The sequence below is a fragment of the Oncorhynchus gorbuscha genome, linkage group LG04, assembly GCF_021184085.1.
Source record: "Oncorhynchus gorbuscha isolate QuinsamMale2020 ecotype Even-year linkage group LG04, OgorEven_v1.0, whole genome shotgun sequence".
Classification (NCBI taxonomy): domain Eukaryota; kingdom Metazoa; phylum Chordata; class Actinopteri; order Salmoniformes; family Salmonidae; genus Oncorhynchus; species Oncorhynchus gorbuscha.
In genome coordinates this window covers 63,475,035-63,499,601 of record NC_060176.1, presented here as the reverse complement: position 1 = coordinate 63,499,601, position 24,567 = coordinate 63,475,035, and the positions used below count along the sequence as shown (strand labels likewise).

At 41.6% G+C, this 24,567-nt stretch overlaps 2 protein-coding genes across 6 annotated transcripts; both read right to left on the bottom strand.

Annotated features, from left to right (window-relative positions):
• Positions 1 to 1,133: 1,133 nt before the first annotated feature.
• Positions 1,134 to 23,674, bottom strand: LOC124034461 (UDP-glucuronosyltransferase 2A2-like). 2 transcript variants are annotated; one of them, XM_046347694.1, is made up of 2 exons: positions 23,585 to 23,674; positions 1,134 to 2,791 (listed from the first exon to the last, which is right to left on the bottom strand). In XM_046347694.1, the coding sequence occupies exon 2, from the start codon at positions 2,775 to 2,777 to the stop codon at positions 1,194 to 1,196; it is 1,584 nt and encodes a 527-aa protein (XP_046203650.1). In that variant the 5' UTR covers positions 2,778 to 2,791; positions 23,585 to 23,674; the 3' UTR covers positions 1,134 to 1,193. The 2 variants fall into 2 exon arrangements, with proteins under 2 accessions (XP_046203650.1, XP_046203649.1); XM_046347693.1 differs by lacking the exon at positions 23,585 to 23,674 and adding an exon at positions 5,549 to 5,707.
• Positions 8,962 to 23,720, bottom strand: LOC124034462 (UDP-glucuronosyltransferase 2A2-like). Of its 4 annotated transcripts, none has more exons than XM_046347695.1 (2): positions 23,585 to 23,720; positions 8,962 to 11,891 (listed from the first exon to the last, which is right to left on the bottom strand). In XM_046347695.1, the coding sequence occupies exon 2, from the start codon at positions 11,875 to 11,877 to the stop codon at positions 10,294 to 10,296; it is 1,584 nt and encodes a 527-aa protein (XP_046203651.1). In that variant the 5' UTR covers positions 11,878 to 11,891; positions 23,585 to 23,720; the 3' UTR covers positions 8,962 to 10,293. The 4 variants fall into 4 exon arrangements, with proteins under 4 accessions (XP_046203651.1, XP_046203653.1, XP_046203654.1 ...); XM_046347697.1 differs by lacking the exon at positions 23,585 to 23,720 and adding an exon at positions 22,913 to 23,572; XM_046347698.1 differs by lacking the exon at positions 23,585 to 23,720 and adding an exon at positions 19,494 to 19,555.
• Positions 23,721 to 24,567: the final 847 nt, after the last annotated feature.

Sequence of the window (24,567 nt, the reverse complement as noted above, 5' to 3'; positions counted from 1 at the left end):
AGTAAAAGTCGCTAGATTTGTTGCTAGTCGCTTTTTTGAAAACGTGTCGCTAGCGGGATCTAGCGAGAAAGTCGCTAAGTTGGCAACACTGCATGGACCCAATGCTCAGCAGGCCACATAGCCTACCATGTGGACCAGTATGTGGTCAACTGAGCATATTAGGTAAAAAAAACAGTGAGGTAGCGACCTCAGGTTCATAGAGCTAAATAATTTAATAATAAAGTATGAATTTAAATTATTTTATATTTTTACTTAAGTGATTTGTGTGCAGCAACCCTGCATTCGATTGAAGTTCTATTGATTTGGGTTGCTATAAATCAGATAACAAAATTGTCGTAGAAGGCTTTACAAGCTTTAGCCTACCTACGAGCTTAACTACAGCTCTTTGCCTCAGTCACTTAACTCTTTGTTTACCTATACCTTACTTACCTCTGCCTTTCCTAAACTTCGAGAGAAGCTACGCAGAGCGAAAGGAAGAGCTGAAGCTGAGATGCAGCATCCTGCTAAACCACATCTGGTACCATGGACACATCCCATGGGAGGTGAGGTTATGCTCGTGGGCTCTGGACACACAAACACAGGCATACACACATGCACGTCGCACACACGGCCCTTTGGCCTTGTTATACAAATGTAATAACTATTTGTAATCAGGTCCAGGAGTTTTATCAGCTCTTGTCACCTATCAGAGAGACCTCCTCTCTTTCTCTATCTCTCTCTATCTCTATCTCTCTCTCTCTCTCTCTCTCTATCTCTCTCTCTATCTCTATCTCTCTCTCTCTCTATCTCTCTCTCTCTCTCTCTCTATCTCTCTCTCTTTCTCTCTCTCTCTCTATCTCTCTCTCTCTCTCTCTCTCTCTCTCTCTCTCTCTCTCTCTCTCTCTCTCTCTCTCTCTCTCTCTCTCTCTCTCTCTATCTCTCTCTCTCTCTCTCTCTCTCTCTCTCTCTCTCTCTCTCTCTCTCTCTCTCTCTCTCTCTCTCTCTCTTTCTCTCAACCAATACTTAATATGAGGGTGACATTTAAAAAATGGAATGCAAAGATATATTGCCAAAAGTAACCTACTGTATTGTTTCAAATACCCACATTAGGGAGTTTGACCTTCTTATTGTTGGTAGGAAGAATACCATCAAAACATATTTAGAATATTTTATCAATGATGATTTGATAACATATTAATATTCATTAATACATATCATTCATGTTTCACTTTCCTCCTACAAGACACCTTACGCCACAAAAACCTTACAGCTAAATTGCTAACCAATATTATGAGCAACACAATGGCCAGTAGCGTTGCTACGACGTCAACAGAGTGGTAGGTGAACCAGGACATCTTATAGGACTCTGTCCTCAGATGTGCCGCTCCTTTGTTCCTCATGACAAACTCAATCCAGAACATGGCGCGGTCCAGTGGTTTAATGGGCTGGTCCCTGTGCAGCCTGGATAGCCTCTGCATGTTCTCCCTGTAGGTCGGCTCATAGAGAACAGCCATCACTGCCTCCAGGAAGATGTCGCTGTCTACGGTGGCGATGTCCACTATTTTAGCCACTCCCTTAGCCCTCATCCTATTGAGGTTATCATGCTGGTCGAAGACCAACGGGAGGCCGACAATAGGGACACCATGGTAGATGGCCTCCTGGACTCCATTGGTTCCGCCGTGGGCAACAAAGGCTCGGGTCTTGGGGTGTCCAAGGAGGTCGTTCTGGGGGAGCCAATCCACTAGTAAGGTGTTGTTGCCCACGGAGGTGGGCCTCTTCCCAGTGTGCCTCCAGACGATCCTCTGAGGCAGTTTGGCGAACGCAGCTGCGATGTCCTCAGCGATGTCCTCAGGAAGTTGTCCCACCAAGGTCCCCAGGGACATCATGATGACCCCATGGTCCCCAGACTTCTGGACAAAGTCCTCCATGTCCTGAGGAAGCGGCTTCGAGGGCTTGCACTGGAAACCGCCCATATAGACCACGTTTGGCATGGTGGGCCGTGGAAACTCAAAGGTAAAGTCATTCCTCATGAGCCATATGTCTGCTGCCTGGAACAATGACATGTAGTGAACGTCAGGGCCAAAGTAACGATGAACGAACGGAATGTAGTTAGGGTCTATGGCGTATGCAATTTGAAACCTTGTAAAAAGATAAAACAGAACATTTATGACTCTCTCTTGAAAAGTCATTTTGTCTGTCAACAGTGCTCCTGGCAATGGGACATATGAGAGAGGCGAGGGGGCGATGGCAAAGTGACCCTCGCCCTGAACTGTCCATCGGACATTGAAGACAAGAGGAAGACCAATGTGATGAGCCAGAAACACGCCCCCACCAATGGCAGGATCCGTCAAAACCAGGTCATAGTTTGCATCGCGAAGCAATTGCATTAGTTCGGCATCTTCGAATATCGTAGTCATCATTACAACCGAATCCTTGTGTAATTCATAGAACTGCTTCGCCACATCAAGCTCCAGACTCATACGAGACCAGAAACCTCCGCCCTCCCTTTGGATCTGCAATTGTCTGGTCACAAACAAACTAAAGACCTCCTCAACAAATCCATCACCAGATACTGGGATGGTAATGCACGAGTAGTGAGGGGATTTCTCCTTGATGTACCAGTTGGTGGTTGGACGAATCACTGTGATGCTATGGCCTCTGGAGTGCAGCTCTTCGATGAGGACTTTCATATTCACCCAGTGGCTTCCATCCAATGGGAAGACCAGCACGTTCCCCCCATAGACAGTGGTAAGAGAGAAGAGCAGAACAGCAACTGTGACCAGGGCTGGTTGATGCATCTCTTAGGTGAATCCTTCGATAAAAGATAAAAAGGAATAATAGTTAGTTACAGAGCAACTCCATCTCTTATATCCTAATAAATAGGTTTTTAATTACATTAACATTTTAGTCACTAAGCAGACACTCTTATCCAGAGTGACTTACAATTAGTGCATTCATCTTAAGATAGCTGGATGAGACAACCACATATCACAGTTGTAGAAATTACTTTTTCAGTCAATAAAGTAGTTGTTGTCAGTTCTAGTGCTAGTGCTAGTAGAAAAATACAAATTTTCTGTTGGTCAATAATTTACTGTGTTATTCATATGTTAATCATGTACAGTACCTTCAGAAAGTATTCACACCCCTTGACTTTTTTCAGAATTTGTTGTGTTACAGCCTGAATTTAAAATGAATTCAATTTAGATTTTGTGTCACTGTCCTGCACACAATACCCCGTAATGTCAAAGTGCAATTATGTTTTTAGACATTTTTAAAAATTCTGAAAACATTTTAAGCTGAAATGTCTTAAGTCAATAAGTGTTCAACCACTTTGTCTAAATAAGTTCAGGGGTAAAGATTAGCATAATAACAAGTTAAATCAGAAGATGTATAGACTCACTCTGTGTGCAATAAGTGTTTACCATCATTTTGTTATGACTATCTCATCTCTGTACCCCACACACACAATTATCTGTGACTATGTCATCTCTGTACCCCACACACACAATTATCTGTGACTATCTCATCTCTGTACCCCACACACACAATTATCTGTGACTATCTCATCTCTGTACCCCACACACACAATTATCTGTGACTATCTCATCTCTGTACCCCACACACACAATTATCTGTGACTATCTCATCTCTGTACCCCACACACACAATTATCTGTGACTATCTCATCTCTGTACCCCACACACACAATTATGTGTGACTATCTCATCTCTGTACCCCACACACACAATTATCTGTGACTATCTCATCTCTGTACCCCACACACACAATTATCTGTGACTATCTCATCTCTGTACCCCACACACACAATTATCTGTGACTATCTCATCTCTGTACCCCACACACACAATTATCTGTGACTATCTCATCTCTGTACCCCACACACACAATTATCTGTGACTATCTCATCTCTGTACCCCACACACACAATTATCTGTGACTATCTCATCTCTGTACCCCACACACACAATTATCTGTGACTATCTCATCTCTGTACCCCACACACACAATTATCTGTGACTATCTCATCTCTGTACCCCACACACACAATTATTTGTGACTATCTCATCTCTGTACCCCACACACACAATTATCTGTGACTATGTCATCTCTGTACCCCACACACACAATTATCTGTGACTATCTCATCTCTGTACCCCACACACACAATTATCTGTGACTATGTCATCTCTGTACCCCACACATACAATTATCTGTGACTATGTCATCTCTGTACCCCACACACACAATTATCTGTGACTATCTCATCTCTGTACCCCACACACACAATTATCTGTGACTATGTCATCTCTGTACCCCACACACACAATTATCTGTGACTATGTCATCTCTGTACCCCACACACACAATTATCTGTGACTATGTCATCTCTGTACCCCACACACACAATTATCTGTGACTATGTCATCTCTGTACCCCACACACACAATTATCTGTAAGGTCCCTTAGACGAGCAGTGAATTTCAAACACAGATTCAACGACGAAGACCAGGGAGGTTTTCCAATGCCTCGCATGGAAGGGACTTGAAAATGGCTGTCTCGCAATGATCAACAACCAACGTGACAGAGCTTGAAGAATTGACAAAATAATAATGTGCAAATATTGTAAAATCCAGGTGTGCAAAGCTCTTAGAGACTTACCCAGAAAGACTCACAGCTGTAATCGTTGCCAAAGGTGATTCTAACATGTATACACTCAGGGGTGTGAATACTTATGTAATAGTATATTTCTTAATTTTATTTTAAATAAATGTCAAAAAATGTCTAAAAACACGTTTTATCTTTGTCATTATGGCGTAATGTGTGTAGATGGGTGAGAAAGAACATATAGTTAATCAATTTTGAATTCAAACGTTAGGGGTATGAAGGTGCTGTACAGTATATTCATATGAAGTGGGTAAAATAGTATGCAGACATTATTAAAGTGACCATTGTTTAATGTCTATGTACATAGACATGAACCTCTAAATGCGGCCTCAAGATATGCGGTTTCCAGTTTGCACAAAGTCCAGTGCTTGTTACGTGACACAATTGTTTCCACTGGCAAAGCCCAGATGCACCACAAAATATGTATAGGATGGAAGCTACTCTGACAACGTCTCTATAAAAACGATTATTTTGTTTACATACCTTACAAAAAGCTTTGTTAGACCTCAATGAAAATATTCAATGAAAGAAGTTAATCTAATTTGAATGGTGATGCCGAGTTTTATATGGATTTGTATAACTACAAATGTTTGTGGAGGATGCTTCTTGAGATGTTAGACATTTATGTTGTGTAAAGGCTTTTGAATCTAGTCAAGTTTATAGTTCTTCTATATAAGTTTATAGGTATTCTATAATTCTCTGTAAACATAGATCGATATGAATTCCAATGGGTTAATCTGAGAACGTTGTAGGTCTGATGATGCTATGTTTTCAACACCAGATACTGAGATCAGAAACTGTTTGAACAACAGGTTTAACTATTCCGATATTCCACTACTTTAACTGTTACTTTAAACTAGATTTTATTCACATAAACACTTACCGAAAAAAAAACAGTCTGCAAGTAGCCTTAAATCCAAAGTGATGTTTGGCCAAACCCCCTGAACAGCAGTTTGCAAACAGTGAAAGTAGTCCTATGGCTGTGGCTTTGAGCTGGAGTAACCTAATTTATGCTGCCACAACTAATCTGTGTTCTCTTGTTCAAAGTTCACAAGTTCTGACATGCAGCGTAATAACACCCCTGTAATTGCGTAAGGCTTCTATGTGTTGGATTCCTGTTATGTATTAGGAAATGGTCATTAGTTCAACATTGTTATAGTGAACTAAAAAGGAAATTTAAATGGAAACTAATCATGAAAAAACTGTTTAGTAAACTGAAATAAAATAATTAACAAATCTGTTTGAAAAACTAAAATTGGAATTGGTCCAGATAGTGGGTCCAAGGCTGGTCGTGTGTCATTCTCCTAAGTACTCTATGCAGCCTACTGCACATTTGGTTTGATATCCATGTCATTTGAATACAGTCAGAGGTGATACTATAAGTATTATGGGCCATAATTCATGGATAATACGGTTTATTTTCAACACACCTTAGCAATGTTTCTCAATGTCTTTATATAAATGACTGCCTGTCTGTGCACACACTTCTTATTCTGAAAAGTGTGGAAGCATCTACCTGTGAAGGGGAGTCTACATGGTGGTAGTAGTAGTAGTAGTTTAAATGCTATGATGTTTTTAGTGTTAATTCTTAGATTTTATGTGACCATGGGAAAAATAGCTACAGTACTTCAGGGAAACAACATGCACGTTTTCTTGAACTGAGCCATAAATATTACTTGTCAGACTTGGCCACAGGGGGGCAGTCCTCTCATACAAAAGAATACAGGCTACTTAAAAGCATTCGCCAGAGTTATTCTGCATAATGGTGGTTCCATGAGGACACACTACCTGCACTATTCCCACACAACACCGACAGATGCAACTGCAACAGATGTATCAATTTACACCCCCAATAGGGTTGTTGTGCAAACTACTTTCATATTTCACAGGGAGTTTCCAGGATTGTGTTGCAGATTTGTCAGACAGTGATGTGGTAATATACTGTACATCGTTGACATGATATGAAAGCACAGAATTAACTGAGTTTTGGTGCCAGTCGCTGTTCTTCTTATTCCTTTTTTGGAAGAAAGATATTTATTGTTTGAACTGCACCTGTTTGCTCATATATTTGTAAATCTTTGTCTGTGTCTTTGTGTGTGCGTGGGTGGGAATTACAGGGATAATTTGCGTTGGCATTTAGGGGACCTAATGACAAAGGTTAGGATAATTTACGTAGCAGATTAGGTGAAATGGGTTCAGTTAAAATAAGGGGAAAGGTTAGGATAATTTACTGTTGCGCCTTCTTCACCACACTGTCTGTATGAATGGACCATTTCAGGTTGTCAGTGATGTGCATGCCGAGGAACATGTAGCTTTTCACCCTCTTCACTACGGGTCCTGTTGATGTGGATGGGAGTGTGCTCCCTCTGCTGTCTCCTGAAGTCCACGATCAGCTCCTTCGTTTTGTTGACATTGAAGGAGGTGTTATTTGTCTGGCACCACTCCACCATGGTCTTAACCTCTTCCCTGTAGGCTGTCTTGTCGTTACAGTAAATGCAGCCTCAAGATATGCGGTTTACAGTTTGCACAAAGTCCAGTGTAGTTCCTTGTGAGCCATCACAGTGTCGGCTTGGGGGTAATATACACGGCCGTGACGATGACCGAAGAAATTATCTCAGAAGGTAATGCAGTCAGCATTTGATGGTGATGTATTCCAGATTGGGAGAACAAATGGACTTGAGTTCCTCTACTGTACTTTACCACAATCACACCATGAGTAGTGAATCATGAAACATACACTTCCACCTTTCTTTTTCCCGGAGAGTTCTTTCTTCACATATCACAGTCCTAGTAAGTACATTTTTCCTCAATAAAGTAGCTATCAGCAAAGTCAGAGCAAGTAAGGGGGAGTCAGTGCGAGTGTAAGTTAACGAAAAACCATTTTTGACCAAAAAAATACACACAATAAAAATCTTCAATTGAAAACGTAGAGGCACTGTGTAATGCTATGAAGTCTTCCAATGCTGTCACAATTCTCCCAGTCATTGTCAAGCCTTCAGGCACATTACTTCTAAAGTTGTGCAAGTTCTCTCTATGTCTGGTAAAGCTTGCTTGTTACGTGACACAATTGTTTCCACTGGCAAAGCCCAGATGCACCACAAAATATGTATAGGATGGGAGCTACTCTGACAACGTCTCTTTAAAAACGATTATTTTATTTACATACCGTACAAATATTAAATGAAAGAAGACAGACATTTATGGCTATTGAATCTAGTCAAGTGTATAGTTCTTCTATATAAGTTTATAGGTATTCTATAATTCTCTGTAAACATAGATCGATATATATATATATATTTTTTTTTACCTGACTTACCAGGCAAGTCAGTTAAGAACATATTCTTATTTTCAATGACGGCCTGGGAACAGTGGGTTAACTGCCTGTTCAGGGGCAGAACGACAGATTTGTACCTTGTCAGCTCGGGGGTTTGAACTCGCAACCTTCCGGTTACTAGTCCAACGCTCTAACCACTAGGCTACGCTGCCGGAGTTCCAATGGGTTAATCTGAGAATGTTGTAGGTCTGATGATGCTATGTTTTCAACACCAGATACTGAGATCAGAATAAGTTTCAACAACAGGTTTAACTATTCCGATATTCCACTACTTTAACTGTTACTTTAAACAAGATTTTATTCACATAAACACTTGCCCAAAAAATCCCAGTCTGCAAGTAGCCTTAAATCCAAAGTGATGTTTGGCCAACCCTCCCCTGAACAGCAGTTTGCAAACAGTGAAAGTTGTCCTATGGCTGTGGCTTTGAGCTGGAGCAACCTAATTAATCTGTGTTCTCTTGTTCAAAGTTCACAAATTCTGACATGCAGCGTAATAACACCCCTGTAATTGCGTAAGGCTTTTATGTGTTGGATTCCTGTTATGTATTAGGAAATGGTCATTAGTTCAACATTGTTATAGTGAACTAAAAAGGAAACTTAAATGGAAACTAATCATGAAAAAACTGTTTAGTACACTGAAATAAAATAATTAACAAATCTGTTTGAAAAACTAAAATTGGTCCAGAGTGGGTCCAAGGCTGGTCATGTGTGTCATTCTCCTAAGTACTCTATGCAGCCTACTGCAAATTTGGTTTGATATCCATGTCATTTGAATACAGTCAGATGTGATACAATAACTATTATGGGCCATAATTCATGGACATTGCGGTCTGTTTTCAACACACCGTAGCAATGTTTTCAGTGTTTTTATATAAATGACTGCCTGTCTGTGCACACACTTCTTATTCTGTGTAAAAGGTGTGTAACTGGCTGCAGTGAAGTCAGGCGCAGGAGAGCAGAAATGGGTAACAACCGGAGTACTTTACTAAAGCAAAACACACTGTACCCAGAACGACAAAATGCGGGTCGAAATAACCTGTCGCAAACCAGTCTAGTGCACATACACTTTACAACAAACAATACCACAAGGACATGGGGGGAACAGAGGATAATATACACTTAGATTAATGACGATGTAAACCAGGTGTGCGGGAAAACAAGACAAAACAAATGAAAAATGAGAAGGTGGAGCAGCGATGGCTAGAAGACCGGTGACGTCGACTGCCGAACACCGCCCGAACAAGGAGGGACCGATTTCGGAGTCGTGACATTCTGTAAAGTGTGGAAGCTTCTACCTGTGAAGGAGAGTCTATATTGTAGTAGTAGTATAAATGCTATGAGGTTTTTAGTGTTAATTCTTAGATTTTATTTGACTATGTGAAAAATAGTTACAGTACTGCAGGGAAACAACATGCAGGTTTTCTTGAACTGAGCCTGCTCAGCAGGCCACATAGCCAACCATGTGGACCAGTATGTGGTCTACTGAGCATTTTAGGTTTAAAAAAAAGTGAAGTAGAGACCTCGGGTTCATAGAGCTAAATAATGTATTAATAATTTATGATTTTTATTATTTTATATTTTTACTCAAGTGATTTGCATGCAGCAACCCTGCATTCTATTGAAGTTATTTTGATTTCAGTTGCTATAAATCAGATAACAAAATTGTCGTAGAAGGCTTTACAAGCTTTAGCCTACCTATGAGCCTACCTACAGTTCTTTGTCTCACTCCCTTAACTCGTTGTCTACCTATGCGTTACTTACCTCTGCCTTTCCTAAACTTCAAGGTGAGTTTAAGGAAGAGCTGAAATTGAGAAGCAGCATACTGCTAAACCACAGCTGGTAACATGGACACATCCCCTGGGAGGTGAGGCTATGCTCTGGACACACAAACCCGCATGCACACATGGACGTCATACACACGGCTCTTTGGCCTTGTTATACAAATGTAATAACTATTTGTAATCAGATCCAGGAGTTTTATCAGCTCTTGTCACCTATCAGGGAGACCTCCTCTCTTTCTCTCTCTCAACCCAAGTGACTTTTTGTGCTGTAGTACAACATTTACAACATACAGTAATATCAAATTTGGAGTACAATACTTAATGTGAGGGTGACATTTAAAAAATGGAATGCAAAGATATATTACCAAAAGTAACCAACTGTATTGTTTCAAATACCCACATTAAGGAGTGTGACATTCTTATTGATGTTAGGAAGGATACCATCAAATAATATTTGTAATATTTCATTAATTATAATTTGATAATATATTAATATTCATTAATACATCAATATCATTCATGTTTCACTTTCCTCCTACAAAACACCTTATTCCACAAAAACCTTACAGCTAAAGTGCTAACCAGCATTATGAGCAACACAATGGCCAGTAGTGTGGCTATGACGTCAACAGAGTGGTAGGTGAACCAGGACATCTTATAAGACTCTGTCCTCAGATGTGCCGCTCCTTTGTTCCTCATGACAAACTCAATCCAGAACATGGCGCGGTCCAGTGGTTTAATGGGTTGGTCCCTGTGCAGCCTGGATAGCCTCTGCATGTTCTCCCTGTAGTTCGGCTCATAGAGAACAGCCTTCACTGCCTCCAGGAAGATGTCTCTGTCTACGGTGGCGATGTCCACAATCTTAGCCACTCCCTTAGCCCTCATCCTATTGAGGTTATCATGCTGGTCGAAGACCAACGGGAGGCCAACAATAGGGACACCATGGTAGATGGCCTCCTGGACTCCATTGGTTCCGCCGTGGGCAACAAAGGCTCGGGTCTTGGGATGTCCAAGGAGGTCGTTCTGGGGGAGCCAATCCACTAGTAAGGTGTTGTTGCCCACGGAGGTGGGCCTCTTCCCAGTGTGCCTCCAGACGATCCTCTGAGGCAGTTTGGCGAAAGCAGCTGCGATGTCCTCAGCGATGTCCTCAGGTAGTTGTCCCACCAAGGTCCCCAGGGACATCATGATGACCCCATGGTCCCCGGACTGCTGGACAAAGTCCTCCATGTCCTGGGGAAGTGGCTTCGAGGGCTTGCACTGGAAACCGCCCATATAGACCACGTTTGGCATGGTGGGCCGTGGAAACTCAAAGGTAAAGTCATTCCTCATGAGCCATATGTCTGCTGCCTGGAACAATGACATGTAGTGAACGTCAGGGCCAAAGTAACGATGAACGAACGGAATGTAGTTAGGGTCTATGACGTATGCAAATTGAAACCTTGTAAAAAGATAAAACAGAACATTTATGACTCTCTCTTGAAAAGTCATTTTGTCTGTCAACAGTGCTCCTGGCAATGGGACATATGAGAGAGGCGAGGGGGCGATGGTAAAGTGACCCTCGCCCAGGACTGTCCATCGGACATTGAAGACAAGAGGAAGACCAATGCGGTGAGCCAGAAACACGCCCCCACCAATGGCAGGATCCGTCAAAACCAGGTCATAGTTTGCATCGTGAAGCAATTGCATTAGTTCGGCATCTTCGAATATCGTAGTCATCATTACAACCAAATCCTTGTGTAATTCATAGATCTGCTTCGCCACCTCAAGCTCCAGACTCATACGAGACCAGAAACTTCCACCCTCCCTTTGGATCTGCAATTTTCTGGTCACAAACAAACTAAAGACATCCTCAACAATTCCACCACCAGATACTGGGATGGTAATGCACGAGTAGTGAGGGGATTTCTCCTTGATGTACCAGTTGGTGGTTGGACGAATCACTGTGATGCTATGGCCTCTGGAGTGCAGCTCTTCGATGAGGACTTTCATATTCACCCAGTGGCTTCCATCCAATGGGAAGACCAGCACGTTCCCCCCATAGACAGTGGTGAGAGAGAAGAGAAGAACAACAACCGTGATCAGGGCTGGTTGATGCATCTCTTAGGTGAATCCTTTGATAAAAGACACAAAGGAAGACTAGTTAGTTACAGAGCAAATCAAATCAAATCCAATTTTATTTGTCACATACACATGGTTAGCAGATGTTAATGCGAGTGTAGCGAAATGCTTGTGCTTCTAGTTCCGACAATGCAGTAATAACCAACAAGTAATCTAACTAACAATTCCAAAACTACTGTCTTATACACAGTGTAAGGGGATAAAGAACATGTACATAAAGATATATGAATGAGTGATGGTACAGAGCAGCATAGGCAAGATACAGTAGATGGTATCAAGTACAGCACATATGTCAGAGTCAAGGCCCGCGGGCCACATCCGGCCCGCGAGAAGGTTTTTTACGGCCCCTGGGATGATCTTGATTTATTATTAGAACCGGCCCGCAGACCGCAGCAAGCCGGCAGCCCGCAGATCTTTTACACGCACCAATACTACATTTCCCACAATGCAACGGTGACGCACCGAGCAGTAGGCTGCTTCATTTCAATATTTATTGGCACAGCAGTTGTCAGCATCACAGTAAAATTAACTTTCAGATACCCATCAAAAATGGCAAAACGGAAGGTGGACACTGAGAACCGGGGGTTTCAAACAAGGTGGGAGTCGGAGTATTTGTTCACGGAGGTAGCTGGAAAACCTGTGTGTCTTCTGTGTGGAGAAAGTGTGGCGGTACTGAAAGAGCATAATCTGAGACGACATTATGAAACGAAACACGCGGACAAAAACAAGAATATGGACATGGAACAAAGGCTACAAAAGGCAGAGGAATTAAAAAGAGGCCTCAAATCTCGACAGGCTCTGTTCAAAAAAGCCAAATCACAAGGCCAGGCTGCTGTCAAGGCCAGTTTTATTTTGGCAGAAGAGATCGCTAAATCAGCCCGGCCATTTACGGAGGGGATTTCATCAAAAACTGCATGATTAAAGTTTGTGACGAAGTTTGCCCAGAAAAAGGCAACTCTTTTTAAATGTGAGTCTGAGCAGAAACACCATTGCCGAGAGAGTAGACCAGTTGTCCATCAATCTAAAAGAGCAGCTTGTGAAAAAGGGAAAAGATTTCATTGCATATTCCTTGGCTGTGGATGAGAGCACCGACATTTCTGACATTGCCCAGTTGTCAATTTTCATCCGCGGAGTGGACTCCAGCCTAAGCGTGACAGAGGAGTTTTGGGCTTTACGTCCTATGCATGGCACAACTACGGGGCATGATTTGTATGAAGAGGTGTCAAGATGTGTAAATGAGATGGAGCTGCCTTGGGAAAAACTCGTGGGTTTGACAACCGACGGAGCACCTGCGATGTGTGGACACAGGAGCGGACTGGTGGCGAAGATACGGGAAAAGATGCAAGAGGAAAACGCGACAGGTGAGCTGACAGCTTATCATTGTATCATACACCAGGAAGCGTTGTGCGGTAAAGCCTTGAAAATGGAGCATGTAATGAGCATCATCACGCGCACAGTTAACTTTATCAGAGCCAAAGGTTTGAATCACCGCCAGTTCAAGGCATTTCTGACGGAGTTAGAAACGGAGCATGGTGATTTGCCTTATCACACAGAGGTGCGATGGCTAAGCCAGGGAAAGGTGCTTCAAAGATGTTTCGAGCTTCGTGAGGAGATTTGTCTGTTCTTGGACAGCAAAGGGAAAGACACAACACAACTCCGAGACGAAATGTTTCTGTGTGAAATGGCTTTTCTGTGTGACATTACGAGTCATCTGAATGCAATGAACTTGCAGCTGCAGGGTCGGGATCGTGTCATCTCTGATATGTACAGTACAGTGAAGGCATTTAAAACCAAACTGACTCTGTGGGAGACGCAGATGCGGAAAGAAAATTTGAGCCACTTTCCCAGCTGCCAGACCATGAAAGAGAAGCTCTCTACCAGTGCGTTCCCGAGCGCACAGTTGGCTGATAAAATAGGTATGCTTGCCGCTGACTTTCGACGCCGATTTGCTGACTTTGAAGCACAAAAAAGCAGGTTGGAACTGCTCGGTAACCCATTTGCTGTTGACGTGGAAAGCTCACCACCAAACCTCCAAATGGAGTTGATTGACCTCCAATGCAATGATGCACTGAGGGCAAAATATGCGGCAGTGGGTGCTGCGGAGTTCGCCCGTTTCCTCCCCGACACAATGCCCCAGCTGCGCATCCAGGCTGCTCAAACGTTGTCTATGTTTGGCAGCACATACCTGTGTGAACAACTGTTTTCTTTGATGAACTTGAACAAAACATCACACAGAAGTCGACTTACTGCTGAACACCTCCACTCAATTCTGAGGATTTCCTCAGCTCAGAGCCTTACCCCGAACATTGATGAACTTGTGGAAAAGATGGGACACCACCAAGTATCACCCTCAACCTCAAACAAGTGAACATTACTGTGCAATCACATATTTAGAGTTTTTACTCAGTTCAAGTTTAAAAGTTAAAGTTTAATATTTGTTTTCACTGCATGTTACTTCTCCTTAAACAAAGTGTTGTTTTTGATTAATAGATTTTTGCACTTTATTTTATTGTATTTCAATCCAATTATATTTTTAAAAATATTTCAGTTGAGTGGATGATAGAAAATTGCTATTATTGTTTTTTTCTTTGAAGTAAATTTAGCCCACTTTTGCTAAAATAGAAAATATAGGCTACTGATGGTGCCTTGAATACCGGTTTCTTTCATTTAATGTTCATGTTATGGGGATTTTTATATAAAGGAAATTTGTCTTTTGTGTCTGTTGAAAATTAAAGATTACTGACAGAGCCATAAGAAAATATTGCTTTATTTATCTGATCATATTGGAATATATTTGTTAGGTTTTCAGTAGGTTCAATTAGGTTCACTAGACTATATGCGTCATTTAAAAAAATTTCAATGAACATTCGAACAGTCCGGCCCTCGGCTTGTAGCTAAATTTTTTATTTGGCCCTCCGTCCATTTGACTTTGACACCCCTGAAGTACAGTATATACATATGAGAAGAGTATGTAAACAAAGTGGCATAGTTAAAGTGGCTAGTGATACATGTATTACATAAGGATGCAGTAGATGATATAGAGTACAGTATATTCGTATGCATATGAGATGAATAATGTAGGGTATGTAAACATTATATTAGGTAGCATTGTTTAAAGTGGCTAGTGATATATTTTACATCATTTCCCATTATTAAAGTGGCTGGAGTTGAGTCAGTGTCAGTGTGTTGGCAGCAACCACTCAATGTTAGTGGTGGCTGTTTAACAGTCTGATGGCCTTGAGATAGAAGATGTTTTTCAGTCTCTCGGTCCCAGCTTTGATGCACTTGTACTGACCTCGTCTTCTGGATGATAGCGGGGTGAACAGGCAGTGGCTCGGGTGGTTGATGTCCTTGATGATCTTTATGGCCTTCCTGTAACATCGGGTGGTGTAGGTGTCCTGGAGGGCAGGTAGTTTGTCCCTGGTGATGCGTTGTGCAGACCTCACTACCCTCTGGAGAGTCTTACGGTTGTGGGCGGAGCAGTTGCCGTACCAGGCGGTGATACAGCCCGCCAGGATGCTCTCGATTGTGCATCTGTAGAAGTCTGTGAGTGCTTTTGGTGACAAGCCGAATTTCTTCAGCCTCCTGAGGTTGAAGAGGCGCTGCTGCGCCTTCTTCACGATGCCGTCTGTGTGAGTGGACCAATTCAGTTTGTCTGTGATGTGTATGCCGAGGAACTTAAAACTTACTACCCTCTCCACTACTGTTCCATCGATGTGGATAGGGGGGTGTTCCCTCTGCTGTTTCCTGAAGTCCACAATCATCTCCTTAGTTTTGTTGAAGTTGAGTGTGAGGTTATTTTCCTGACACCACACTCCGAGGGCCCTCACCTCCTCCCTGTAGGTCGTCTCGTCATTGTTGGTAATCAAGCCTACCACTGTTGTGTCGTCCGCAAACTTGATGATTGAGTTGGAGGCGTGCGTGGCCACGCAGTCGTGGGTGAACAGGGAGTACAGGAGAGGGCTCAGAACGCACCCTTGTGGGGCCCCAGTGTTGAGGATCAGTGGGGTGGAGATGTTGTTGCCTAACCTCACCACCTGGGGGCGGCCCGTCAGGAAGTCCAGTACCCAGTTGCACAGGGTGGGGTCGAGACCCAGGGTCTCGAGCTTGATGACGAGCTTGGAGGGTACTATGGTGTTGAATGCCGAGCTGTAGTCGATGAACAGCATTCTCATAGGTATTCCTCTTGTCCAGATGGGTTAGGGCAGTGTGCAGTGTGTTTGAGATTGCATCGTCTGTGGACCGATTTGGGCGGTAAGCAAATTGGAGTGGGTCTAGGGTGTCAGGTAGGGTGGAGGTGATATGGTCCTTGACTAGTCTCCCAAAGCACTTCATGATGACGGAAGTGAGTGCTACGGGGCGGTAGTCGTTAAGCTCAGTTACCTTAGCTTTCTTGGGAACAGGAACAATGGTGGCCCTCTTGAAGCATGTGGGAACAGCAGACTGGTATAGGGATTGATTGAATATGTCCGTAAACACACCGGCCAGCTGGTCTGCGCATGCTCTGAGGGCGTGGCTGGGGATGCCGTCTGGGCCTGCAGCCTTGCGAGGGTTAACACGTTTAAATGTTTTACTCACCTCGGCTGCAGTGAAGGAGAGTCTGCATGTTTTCGTTGCAGGCCGTCACAGTGGCACTGTATTGTCCTCAAAGCGGGCAAAAAATGTATTTAGTCTGCCTGGGAGCAATAAATCCTGGTCCGTGACTGGGCTGGTTTTCTTCTTGTAGTCCGTGATTGACTGTAGACCCTGCCACATACCTCTTGTGTCTGAGCCGTTGAATTGAGATTCTACTTTGTCTCTATACTGACGCTTAGCTTGTTTGATAGCATTGCGGAGAGAATAGCTGCACTGTTTGTATTCAGTCATGTTACCAGTCACCCTGCCCTGATTAAAAGCAGTGGTTCGCGCTTTCAGTTTCACGCGGATGCTGCCATCAATCCACGGTTTCTGGTTAGGGAATGTTTTAATCGTTGCTATGGGAACGACATCTTCAACGCACGTTCTAATGAACTCGCACACCGAATCAGCGTATTCGTCAATGTTGTTATCTGATGCAATATGAAACATATCCCAGTCCACGTGATGGAAGCACTCTTGGAGTGTGGAATCAGCTTGGTTGGACCAGCGTTGGACAGACCTCAGCGTGGGAGCCTCCCGTTTTAGTTTCTGTCTGTAGGCAGAAATCAACAAAATGGAGTCGTGGTCAGCTTTTCCGAAAGGAGGGCGGGGCAGGGCCTTATATGCGTCAGAGTAACAATGATCCAAGGTTTTTCCGGCCCTGGTTGCGCAATTGATATGCTGATACAATTTAGGGAGTCTTGTTTTCAGATTAGCCTTGTGAAAATCCCCAGCTACAATGAATGCAGCCTCAGGATGTATGGATTCCAGTTTGCAAAGAGTCAAATAAAGTTCATTCAGAGCCATCGATGTGTTTGCTTGGGGGGGAATATATACGGCTGTGATTATAATCGAAGAGAATTCTCTTGGTAGATAATGCAGTCGACATTTGATTGTGAGGAATTCTAAAATCAGGTGAACAGAAGGATTTGAGTTTCTGTATGTTTCTTTGATCACACCACGTCTCGTTAGCCATAAGGCATACGCACCTGCCCCTCTTCTTACCAGAAAGATGTTTGTTTCTGTCGGCGCGATGCATGGAGAAACCCGCTGGCTGCACCGCCTCCGATAGCATCTCTCCAGTGAGCCATGTTTCCGTGAGGCAAAGAACGTTAGTCTCTGATGTCCCTCTGTAATGCTACCCTTGCTCGGATTTCATCAACCTTGTTGTCAAGAGACTGGACATTGGCGAGAAGAATGCTAGGGAGTGGTGCACGATGTGTCCATCTCTTATTTCCTAATAAATACAGTGCCTTGTGAAAGTATTCTGCCCCCTTGAACTTTGCAACCTTTTGCCACATTTCAGGCTCCAAACATAAAGATATAAAACTGTATTTTTTTGTGAAGAATCAACAACAAGTGGGACACAATCATGAAGTGGAACGACATTTATTGGATATTTCAAACTTTTTTAACAAATCAAAAACTGAAAAATTGGGCGTGCAAAATTATTCAGCCCCCTTAAGTTAATACTTTGTAGCGCCACCTTTTGCTGCGATTACAGCTGTAAGTCGCTTGGGGTATGTCTCTATCAGTTTTGCACATCGAGAGACTGAATTTTTTCCCATTCCTCCTTGCAAAACAGCTCGAGCTCAGTGAAGTTGGATGGAGAGCATTTGTGAACAGCAGTTTTCAGTTCTTTCCACAGATTCTCGATTGGATTCAGGTCTGGACTTTGACTTGGCCATTCTAACACCTGGATATGTATATTTTTGAACCATTCCATTGCAGATTTTGCTTTATGTTTTGGATCATTGTTTTGGATCTTGTCTTGTTGGAATAGTTTTATATCTTTATGTTTGAAGCCTGAAATGTCGCAAAGTTCAAGGGGGCCGAATACTTTCGCAAGGCACTGTAGGTTTTAATTACATTAACATTTTAACATTGTTAACATTGTTTTGGATCATTGTCTTGTTGGAATAGTTTTATATCTTTATGTTTGAAGCCTGAAATGTCGCAAAGTTCAAGGGGGCCGAATACTTTCGCAAGGCACTGTAGGTTTTAATTACATTAACATTTTAGTCACATAGCAGACATTCTTATTCGGAGTGATTTACAAGTAGTGCATTCAATTAGCGGAACCCCCCCCCCTCTCAACAGCCAGTGAAAGTGCAGGGCGCCAAATTCAAAACAACAAAAATCTCATAATTAAAATTCCTCAAGCATATGTTACGCCCCTGAAAACAGGGGAGAAATGATCACGAGAGTGATACGGTGTTGTTTTCTCAGTTCAACTTTTAGTTCAATAATTTTACAAAAGTAACATTACAAAACAACAGAAAAACCATTATACAAATAACACAGCAACATAGCTTATTAACAACGCACATGTTCATTCACAATCAACATAAAATGTCAGCTACTCTCAGTACGATGCTATTCTTCACTACAACCGAGCAGGGCTCATATTACTCTCTGCAAACTTAACTCTAACTTCCTCAAGATGTTACTAAGACACACCTTTTTAAACACTCTTAACATGTTAGCGAGTTATTACATTTAAATTACTATTTTTTTTATCATCAATAACGTACCTGAAAACAGGGGAGAAATAATCATGAGAGTGATACTAGTTCAATGAGAAAAGACCGCGATTTCCCCAGGAATGTGGGTGGAGACCAGAGCAATCGATCTCAGGCTCATAGATTAAGAGCATTTCGTAGATCACAGATTAACACTTTTAGGCACCACAAAATAAAGTAATCAATATAATGTTTACACGTTGTAGCTCCCTTCAGTAACCACGAGCACAACCGTTCCTTGATTTTAACTGGCGGCTTTATTCTGTAGTTTTAGTCAGAATTATCACCTTCCGTGAGAACTATAAAGTAAATGAAAAATACAGTTAAGCACACTCTTACAACCTTATTTTACGAGTGATTTATTAGCTTGATATAACTCTGAAGTGCTTACATACATAACAGTTTAACCGGCGTTATAACAGGTTCAGATTAACACATGAATAAAGGAACAAATACCTCATTGGCTGCTTATTACAGAAGGGAGGAAATCAAACTTCACACTTATTATTCCTGGCATGAATTCACACTTCATCCTAACATACACTCTTCAACCTTTATGAACTACACCCGATGACATGAGAACTTAGCTAACGCAGCGCAGGATTGCCTTCCCTCCAAAAGTGTGTTGCTACAATAAGGATCCCCGTTACAACAGTATTAGCTACGTAGTTCCGTTTGTATTATCATTTCCCCCGCACAGCGGACACGTAAACAATTCAAACAAAAGACCACGACATAACCTGTAAGTCTACCTGTCAGTTACACACATTACTCTCACAATTCGTACCCTTTGTACGCTTGACAGATTTGAACTTTAACACAAATATGAATGTTTTCAATCTCTATCAACTAATACTGAATGCATGATCTTTTTAACCTGAGATGTTTTAAGATCCTCACATACAATGAATTTACTAATACTTTTTAATGTATAACAGGCTATGAATATTTCCTTTAACCTGTCACACATACAAGTATTTTACACCATTTTAAAGATACATTTTTCGTTAATCCAGCCACAGTGTCTGATTTCAAACAGGATTTACAGCGAAAGCACCACAAACGATTATGTTAGGTCACCACCAACTCACAGAAAAACAGCAATTTCCCGAGCCAAATAAAGGAGTCACAAAAAGCAGAAATAGAGATAAAATGAATCACTAACCTTTGATGATCTTCATCAGATATATATTTATATTTTAAAAATCTGAGTTTACATTGGCGCGTTACGTTCAGTAGTTCTAAAACATGCGGTGATTGTGCAGTGATTTAACATGGATAAAGATGCGACTACTATACACGGAACTTTAGATAAACTTCTCCTTACTGCAACCGCTGTATCAGAAAGCAAACCATGCAATAATCCGAGTACAGCCTATAGACAACAAAGCAGCCAAAAAGATACCCATATTGGGTAGTCAACATTTCTCAGAAATAGCATTTTAAATATTCACTTACCTTTGATTATCTTCATCAGAATGCACTCCCAGGAATCCCAGTTCCACCATAAATGTTTGATTTGTTTGATAATGTATATCAGTGATGTCCAAATATCTTCATTTTTTAGGGTGTTTGAAAAATAAATCCAAAAGCGCATTCAGGTCGTGCCGAACGTCGGACGAAAAGTTCAAAAAGTTCCGTTACAGCCCGTAGAAACATGCCAAACTAAGGATGGAATCAATCTTTAGGAAGTTTTTAACATAAAACTTCATTGATGTTCCTTTATCTGTACAAATGAAGTGGAATGTGGCACTCTGCCGGACCACTCACTCAAATAGCCCTTGTGAGCCCCTCCTTCAGAGTAGAATCCTCAAAACAGGTTCTAAATACTGTTGACATCGAGTGTAAGCCTTTGGAAGTGCAATATAACTAATATCACCCTCAGATTTCCCACTTCCTGGTTCTCAGGTTTTTGCCTGCCATATGAGTTCTGTTATACTCACAGACATCATTCAAACGGTGTAAAATTAATTAAATTGAGATTTTGTGTCACTGTCCTGCACACAATACCCCGTAATGTCAAAGTGGAATTATGTATTTAGACATTTTTACAAATTCAGAAAACATTTTAAGCTGAAATGTCTTAAGTCAATAAGTGTTCAACCCCTTTGTCTAAATATGTTCAGGGGTAAAGATTAGCATAATAACAAGTTAAATCAGAAGATGTATAGACTCACTAAAATTATGTCATCTCTGTACCCCACACACACAATTATCTGTAAGGTCCCTTAGTCGAGCAGTGAATTTCAAACACAGATTCAACCACGAAGACCAGGGAGGTTTTCCAATGCCTCGCATGGAAGGACTTGAAAATGGCTGTCTAGCAATGATCAACAACCAAGAGCTTAAAGAATTGAAAAAATAATAATGTGCAAATATTGTACAATCCAGGTGTGCAAAGCTCTTAGAGACTTACCCAGAAAGACTCACAGCTGTAATCATTGCCAAAGGTGATTCACACTCAGGGGTGTGAATACTTATGTAAATAGTATATTTCTTTATTTTATTTTAAATAAATGTGTAAGAATTTATAAAAACATGTTTTCATTTAGTCATTATGGGGTATTGTGTGTAGATGGGTGAGAAAGAAAATATATTTAATACATTTTGAATTCAGACTGTAACAACAAAATGTTAGGGGTATGAATACTTTCTGAAGGCGCTGTACAGTATATACATATGAAGTGGGTAAAATAGTATGCAGACATTATTAAAGTGACCATTGTTTAATGTCTATGTACATAGCGCAGCAGTCTCTAAGGTGTGGGGTAGAGTACCAGGTGGTAGCTGGCTGTTAACAGTGACTAAGGTCCAGGGCAGAGTACTGGGCAGATGCCGGCTAATGGTGACTATTTAACAGTCTGATGGCTTGGAGATAGAAATTGTTTGAAATTTTCTTGGTCCCGGCTTTAATGCACCTGTACTGTCTCGGGATGAACAGGTCATGGCTGAGGTCCTTGATGATCTTCTTGGCCTTCCTATGACACAGCAGTGTGCCCCCAGTAATGCGTTCGGCTGACCGCACCACCCTCTTGAGAGCTCTGCGGTATAGGATGGTGAAATTGCTGTACCAGGCTGTGATACAGTCCAGCAGGATGCTCTCAATGGTGCATCTGTAGAAGTTTGTAATAGTCTTAGGGGCCAAGCTGAATTTCTTCAGCCTCCTGAGGTTGAAAAGGCGCTGTTGCGCCTTCTTCACCACACTGTCTGTAAGAATGGACCATTTCAGATTGTCAGTGATGTGCATGCCGAGGAACATGAAGCTTTTCACCATCTCCAATACGGGTCCTGTTGATGTGGATGGGAGTGTGCTCCCTCTGCTGTCTCCTGAAGTCCACGATCAGCTCCTTCGTTTTGTTGACATTGAAGGTGTTATTTGTCTGGCACCACTCCACCATGGTCTTAACCTCTTCCCTGTAGGCTGTCTTGTCGTTACAGTAAATGCAGCCTCAAGATATGCGGTTTACAGTTTGCACAAAGTCCAGTGTAGTTCCTTGTGAGCCATCACAGTGTCGGCTTGGGGGTAATATACACGGCGTGACGATGACCGAAGAAATTATCTCAGAAGGTAATGCAGTCAGCATTTGATGGTGATGTATTCCAGATTGGGAGAACAAATGGACTTGAGTTCCTCTACTGCACGTTACCACAATCACACCATGAGTAGTGAATCATGAAACATACACTTCCACCTTTCTTTTTCCCGGAGAGTTCTTTCTTCACATATCACAGTCCTAGTAAGTACATTTTTCCTCAATAAAGTAGCTATCAGCAAAGTCAGAGCTAGTAAGGGGGAAAGAGTCAGTGTGAGTGTTAGTTAACGAAAGACCATTTGACAACAAAAAAATGTACACAATAAAAATCTTTACACTTACTGTAAATAAGTAGTCAATGTTCAATTGAAAACGTAGAGGCACTGTGTAATGCTATGAAGTCTTCCAATGCTGTCACAATTCTCCCAGTCATTGTCAAGCCTTCAGGCACATTATTTCTAAAGTTGTGCAAGTTCTCTCTATGTCTGGTAAAGCTTGCTTGTTACGTGACACACTTGTTTCCACTGGCAAAGCCCAGATGCACCACAAAATATGTATAGGATGGGAGCTACTCTGACAACGTCTATTTAAAAACAATGATTTTATTTACATACCTTACAAAAAGCTTTGTTCGACCTCAATGAAAATATTCAATCAAAGAAGTTAATCTAATTTGAATGGTGATGCCGAGTTTTATATGGATTTGTATAACTACAAATGTTTGTGGAGGATGCTTTTTGAGATGTTGGACATTTATGTTGTGTAAAGGCTATTGAATCTAGTCAAGTTTATAGTTCTTCTATATAAGTTTATAGGTATTCTATAATTCTCTGTAAACATAGATCGATATGAGTTCCAATGGATTAATCTGAGAACGTTATAGGTCTGATGATGCTATGTTTTCAACACCAGATACTGAGATCAGAAACTGTTTCAACAACAGGTTTAACTATTCCGATATTCCACTACTTTAACTGTTACTTTAGACTAGATTTTATTCACATACACACTTACCCCCCCAACAAAACAGTCTGCAAGTAGCCTTAAATCCAAAGTGATGTTTGGCCAACCCCCCCTGAACAGCAGTTTGCAAACAGTGAAAGTAGTCCTATGGTTGTGGCTTTGAGCTGGAGTAACCTAACTTATGCTGCCACAACTAATCTGTGTTCTCTTGTTCAAAGTTCACAAGTTCTGACATGCAGCGTAATAACACCCCTGTAATTGCGTAAGGCTTTTATGTGTTGGATTCCTGTTATGTATTAGGAAATGGTCATTAGTTCAACATTGTTATAGTGAACTAAAAAGGAAACTTAAATGGAAACTAATCATGAAAAAACTGTTTAGTAAACTGAAATAAAATAATTAACAAATCTGTTTGAAAAACTAAAATTGGAATTGGTCCAGATAGTGGGTCCAAGGCTGGTCATGTGTGTCATTCTCCTAAGTACTCTATGCAGCCTACTGCAAATTTGGTTTGATATCCATGTCATTTGAATACAGTCAGAGGTGATGCTATAAGTATTATGGGCCATAATTCATGGATAATACGGTTTATTTTCAACACACCTTAGCAATGTTTTCAGTGTTTTTATATAAATGACTGCCTGTCTGTGCACACACTTCTTATTCTGTGTAAAAGGTGTGTAACTGGCTGCAGTGAAGTCAGGCGCAGGAGAGCAGAAATGGGTAACAACCGGAGTACTTTACTAAAGCAAAACACACTGTACCCAGAACGACAAAATGCGGGTCGAAATAACCTGTCGCAAACCAGTCTAGTGCACATACACTTTACAACAAACAATACCACAAGGACATGGGGGGAACAGAGGATAATATACACTTAGATTAATGACGATGTAAACCAGGTGTGCAGGAAAACAAGACAAAACAAATGGAAAATGAAAAGGTGGAGCAGTGATGGCTCGAAGACCGGTGTCACACCCTGACCATAGTTTGCTTTGTATGTTTCTATGTTTTGGTTGGTCAGGGTGTGATCT

Excerpts from the sequence above, each read along its gene's own strand:
- LOC124034461 (XM_046347694.1), bottom strand. The coding sequence starts at position 2,777 with ATGCATCAACCAGCCCTGGTCACAGTTGCTGTTCTGCTCTTCTCTCTT.
- LOC124034462 (XM_046347695.1), bottom strand. The coding sequence starts at position 11,877 with ATGCATCAACCAGCCCTGATCACGGTTGTTGTTCTTCTCTTCTCTCTC.